The sequence below is a fragment of the Nyctereutes procyonoides genome, unplaced genomic scaffold (assembly GCF_905146905.1).
Source record: "Nyctereutes procyonoides isolate TBG_1078 unplaced genomic scaffold, NYPRO_anot_genome, whole genome shotgun sequence".
NCBI classification, from domain to species: Eukaryota; Metazoa; Chordata; class Mammalia; order Carnivora; family Canidae; genus Nyctereutes; species Nyctereutes procyonoides.
Window position 1 is genome coordinate 48,454,232 of NW_026575142.1, and position 6,000 is coordinate 48,460,231.

Sequence of the window (6,000 nt, forward strand, 5' to 3'; positions counted from 1 at the left end):
GGTGCATATTTAGCTTTCTCTGTTTCGTCTAAGTTGGAAAGAGGGAAAAAATTAGAGAAGCTGTTGGTTATTAACCAAATCCTGCCCATTCCGGGTCAGTTGTTCCAGGGGTTATTGTTTGGCTTCTTGGACCAGTTACTACTGATAGCTAACTGACTTTCTGCAGTCTGACTTATAGGTAACAGGCTGGCTTCTTGCGTAGTTACTGTAGAAATGGGTTGATTTCCTGGACTGGTTGCTGCAGGCTGTAGGTCAGATTTTTATTTTCATATAGAGTCTGACCATTGCCCATTTGTACATACAATCTCTCGAACTAATAGCAATTGAACATCTGTACACCATGCTCTGAACTGAGTGTTGTATATGCAGCACCTCATTTATTTCTCACAATACCTTTGCGGGGTAGGTGTTACCATTTCTGCATAACCCCGGTCACTTCCTCCTTTGAAGCTGATGCTAGCCACATTTTCTGTCTTCTGCTCTCTTTGATGCCTTAGGTCTCTCCTCAAAGAGCACACATCCCCAGATTCACTGAGAACTGGGCTCTGGGGTTCACCAGTCCAAGGCTGCCATCTTCCCAGGCCTCTCATGATCCTTGCTCTGTTCTTTCCCACATTAGACTCCCAGCTCTGGATTTCTTCATCTTCAGTGACCTTCACCTCCAAGTCTCTTTAGTCATCCACACCTTAGTCATCAGGCACATCCTTCGTCATTACCAAGAAAGAGCTCATCTCTGATATATAAACCCTATCATCCACTCTGATTGAAATAACTTCCTCCTCTTTCAGCTCTCCCAGGCAGTAATTAATTCTGGGTGGGGGCAGTATGATAGATTTCAAAATACTTTAAAGTACTTTTTGCTATATTGTAAGATGTCTAAAATGTATAACATGAATAATTAAAAAAATCCTCTCTAAACATTATTTTAATCTTTAAAAATAAGTGTCACTTACTTGTATACCCATCACTGTCTTTCTCTAGAAGGAACAAGGAAGGGAAGGAGGCCATATAGCACTAGATAGTCATAGTCACACTGCAATCAGAACTTATAATGATGAAGTTTATTTATTTATTTATTTATTTATTTATTTATTTATTTATATTCAATTAACATATAGTAATGCATTATTAGTTTCAGAGGCAGAGTTTAGTGATTCATCAGTTGTATATAATACCCAGTGTTCATTACATCAAGTGCCCTCCTTAATGCCCATCACCCAGTTACCCCATCCCCCCACCCATCTATTTTTGTGTTTTTATTTTAGGGAGAGAGCAGAAGTCGTGGGGAGGGGCAGAGGGAGAGAGAAAATCTTTTTTTTTTTTTTTTTAAGATTTTATTTATTTATTCATGAGAGACACAGAGAGGCAGAGGGAGAAGCAGGCTCCCTGCAGGGAGGAGAGCCCCATGCAGGACTCAATCCCAGGACCCTGGATCACAACCAGAGCCAAAGGCAGATGCTCAACCACTGAGCCACCCAGGTGCCCCAGAGAGAATCTTAAGCTGGGCATGGAGCCTGACATGGGGCTCGACCTCACAACCCTGAGATCATGACCTGAGCTGAAATCAAGAGTTAGGTGCTTAACTGCCTGAGCCACGCAGGTGCCCCGATGAAGTTCTTTTAAAATAATAAAGTTATTATTTTGGAAGTTCTCCAAAGTCATGACAAACACAGCTGGCATAAATTATGTTTAAGTGGCCATGTTCCCCTATGCTGAGTATGATATGTGTATGATATTTTATGTGATAATTTGGCTAGGCTTTGGCATTCAGTTGTTCAAACACTGGTTTAGATATTGCCTTGTGCCAGCACTTTTTAGATGTGATTAACATTTAAATCCGTAGATTTTGAGTAAGCACTCTCCATAACATGGATGGGCCTCATTTAATCAATTGAAGGCCTTAGAAGACAAGCCGGAGGTGCTCCAGGCAGGAAGGAAATCTGCCTTCAGACTCAAGATGGCAACATTAAAACTCTTCCCTGGTCTCTGGGCTGCTGGCTGGCCTGCCTATTTTGGACTTGCTAGCCCTCACAATCTCCTAAGCCAATTCCTTAAAATTTCTATCTATCTGCATCCTATTGCTTCTGTTTCTCTGGAGAACCCTAATACCCTGGACAAAAGCCAGATGTGCAGAACAAAAACTCCCCTGCATAGCACAGACAAAGATAAACAAGACACACCTCTGTAAATCACTCCCCACCTTTCCCCCTAGCCACCAATCCTCCACACATCAGATTCCTCTTTATTAAGTCAGGCCCAGCATCTGATAACAGGTCACTGAGGGATTTGTTGACTGATGGATTATACTTTAGCCGGTGGTTTTCAGCTAGTTGGTGATGTCATTAGAATTTTAAACTTCCGGGCAGCCTGGGTAGCTCAGTGGTTTAGTGCTGTCTTCAGCCCAGGGCATGATCCTGGAGACCCAGGATCGAGTCCCACGTCGGGCTCCATGCATGGAGCCTGCTTCTCCCTCTGCCTGTGTCTCTGCCTCTCTCTCTCTCTCTCTCTCTCTCTCTCTGTTTCTCATGAATAAATAAATAAAATCTTAAAGAAAAAAAAATTTAACCTTCTGGGGCACCTGGGTGGCTCAGTGGTTGAGCGCCTGCCTTTGACTTAGGGCATGATCCTGGGGTCCTGAGATGGAGTCCTGCATCGGGGTCCCTGCATGGAGCCTGCTTCTCCCTCTGCCTATGTCTCTGCCTCTCTCTGTGTGTGTCTCTCATGAATAAATAAGTAAAATCTTTAAAAAAAAAATAGTTTTAAGCTTCTTATTTCCAAGTTGAAGGAGAGAGTCTTACCATTATCCTCAAATAAGGAATGTTCCACTCCAACAGGCCAGGGGATGTATTTATCATAAGGCATCTTAAAAATAAAACTGTGTTAACCCTTCAGGGTAGAGGCAAAGCCAGGTTTGGGGGAGCCTAAATCTTATACCGGTAGGAGGTCCCTCTTTGGAAAAAAGAATGCAGAAATATCTTGCTTTTGCAAGGTTTCCATGACATGTGATCCTATGAGCACTTTGCTGTGGCCCCTCCCAGGGCTTTGCATTTGGAGATGTGGAGTGAGGGCCTAGAGCTGGAGCTTTAGCCACTTCAGGGCAAATCTGGCTCTGCTTCTGTGCTTTTTAGGGTGGGGACAGAGGAAAGGTGCTGGCTTCTCCGTAGGCTGGTTCTTGCTTTGCTGGGAAGGAAGCTGGGGCTGGCCTGGTTCCAGCTGCTGCAGGAAAACACATTTCTCTTCCTCTAGATCCAGAGTGTTCCTCCCCTCCAAGCCCTAACAGTGTGAGCTGCCTGACTCTAGCCCTAGACCCACTTTCATCTCTTTCCTCGCTCCCTTCTCTGCCTCAAGCTCTCGTCCTGGTTTCCAGGGCCGATTTTCCATGCTGCTACACACTGGGGGGTGCCCAGTGACATTTCAGATGACAGAGTGCAACCTGTCTTCTATCTTGCAAATGCAAACACCTCTCTATGCTTCTGATAGCTTTTTGGTCTCTGAGGACAGCATTTCTAACTGCATGAGAGGCAGTGTCACTGCAGCTGCTGAGAGAGAGAGAGACAGACAGACAGACAGACAGAGAGCTTTTCTCTGTGGTCCTTTCTCTACATCCGTGGCCAGCACCCCCACCCTTCCTCCTGCCTCTTCACATCTCCAATTGCTGGATTTATCCGTCTCACATATGCAGACTCATGCTAGCAGAAGCAATGGCTTTCTAGTTGCACCCAAGGATAGGTATTTTTATATAATTGGCTTTCACGTATTTCACTGAGTATATGCATTTACTAGCCCCTTCTCTCATTCTGTTGAGAAGCTCGATGACTGGCTGAAAATCTCTGCATGTTCCAGGGGCTGACATTCTCAGCTTTCTCTCCGCTCCAAGTTTTTACATCTTCAGAAGCACTGAGTTTATTGGCACCCTGCATTTCATAGCAGTTCTCCACCTTCCTCTGCTCCCACCAACGGAAATCTGGGCCTTTTCTTTGATCTGGCCCCAGAATCACTCACACAAGACACACATAGACTGGTATCATAGAGTTTAGTGAAAGAGTTGCGACAATGGAGTTTTATATTACAGTAAAACCCAAGCAACTGAAAGTTAATTTCCACCATCCTTGCTTCTTCCACCCACCTCAGGGACTCTCTTCCTCTTTGCCTCCTCTCAGACTTGAGCACCTGCTACATTGACTGACCCCCTCTGCTCCCACAGAAGGCAGAAGTAGCCTCGTTCCATTTAGATGTAAAATAACTACAGCGAGGAGGAAACAAGTTCTGCATCCTGCTCAGCGCCTAAGGTAAATAAACCAGAGAGAGGAGTGAAGAAAACAGAAGTCCTCACCCTTGTGCCTAAAGGAACCCCCTCTTCACACCTTAAAACACTTGAGCTGCACAGACGAAGCCAGCTCTGCTGAACTGGCTCTGCACACTCGCGATAGAACTGATAGAACCCTCCCGGGGTCCCCAGTGATGCTCCATCTCCCTCTCCTTGTTGCATTGCCTTCTCTTGGATCCCAAAAGCCATCAGAGTAAAGCCCTACTGTTCTCATATCACAGGAGTCCACACAAGTCCCTGGTCGGGAACCTTACTGGACAGTGAGGCAGGAGAGAGGGAGACCTGGAGAGAACAGAGTAACAGATCCAAGGAACCCCAGGAGCTGAAAGGTTTATTGAGGAACAAGGAAGGTGACGCCTGTGACAGAAAGCCACGTCGTGGATCCTGAGACATCTCCGTGCTGCATGCACCGTGGGCACCCTCGAAACTCTCCTTACCAAAGGCAGGGCACGGAGACAGGCGCTGCATGCCTAGACGCCCTCATCCTGCAGCACGCCCTCGGTGCCCAGCTTCTCCAGGTCTTCGTTGCTATAGCCCCTGGGACACGGCCGGTACTTGGCGCCTGGGACCTCTCTCCGAGAGGAGGAGCGATGGTGCCAGAGGCTGCAGAGACCATAGACGGCGGCCAGTAGGGCCGCGCCCAAGGCCAGGTGCCAGCAGAAGAAGATGGGGAGGAAGGCCAGGTCCTCGGGGTTTTCCGCTCTCCAGGGCTGCCCAGAGGGAGGCGCGTACATCAGCACCGACAGCTGCACCATCCAGCTGCTGAGCACCAGGCCCATCCAGGTCTTGAGCACCCACAGCGCGGGCTGGTCGGGCACCCAGACCTCTATGGCGAGCACCAGGCCAACCAGGAAGGCGGGCGCCACGAAGAGCGCGTGCACGCGGATCTCCAGGGTGCCCCTGTTCTCCAGGTGGGCCGCCATCAGCAGCGCCAGCACGCAGAAGGCCAGGGCCTCCGCCGCCTGCTCCAGCTTCGCGGTCTGCCGCGCCTGGCACGACCGGCTCACGATGTCCACCACGCCGCTAAGCAGGAAGAAGCCGTACATGGTGACGTGGTCCCAGTTCTCGTAGAACACGAACGGGCGCCGGGGGTCCTCCCAGTCTACTATCATCAGCCGGTTCACTCCTGGGGGGTAGAAGAATTCGGGAATGATGCCACCCAGGGAGATGAGCACCTTCATTATCCCTTGCACAGGCACCAGCTGCCACCACCTGTGTCCTCGCTTCTCCCTCGGGGGCAGAGGGGGTCGGAGGTACCTCTGTCCCCGTAGCAGCGCCAAGGACACCATCACTGAGTAGTAGAGGGAGAAGATGAGGAAGAATGTCCCTGCCAGCAGGTGGCCCTGTAAGGTGCCCATGGTCGCGGGTGTGCAGAGCTAGAGCTGGCAGGTAGACGAGCAGCAGCCTCCCCGGGCCCTCCTCACCAGCAAGAGTGGCTGCTTCTAAGCTGCGGTGAGAGTTCCCTGATCCAACTCCACCCCTACCTCCTACACATGAAGGGACATACGTCTGTGCTGGAAGCATCTGAGCCACTCCCTGGGTGGGATCTCTTTCGGCCTGTGGCACTGCACCTTGGTGTGTTCCTTACTTAGGTCAGCTAAGCTTGGGATTCCAACCTGCGCACCTCAGGCAGGCACTAGTTTACCCTTTCTCCTTGCTGCCCTCTGCCCCAC

The 6,000-nt window shown here is 49.1% G+C and overlaps 1 protein-coding gene across 1 annotated transcript; it reads right to left on the reverse strand.

The window, feature by feature from the left end:
* Positions 1 to 4,797: 4,797 nt before the first annotated feature.
* Positions 4,798 to 5,685, reverse strand: LOC129498450 (transmembrane epididymal protein 1A-like). Its single transcript, XM_055307760.1, has one exon. It carries the CDS (start codon positions 5,683 to 5,685, stop codon positions 4,798 to 4,800), a length of 888 nt encoding a protein of 295 aa, XP_055163735.1.
* Between the last annotated feature and the right edge of the window lie 315 nt (positions 5,686 to 6,000).

Coding starts and splice junctions, on each gene's coding strand:
- LOC129498450 (XM_055307760.1), bottom strand. CDS start 5,685: ATGGGCACCTTACAGGGCCACCTGCTGGCAGGGACATTCTTCCTCATC.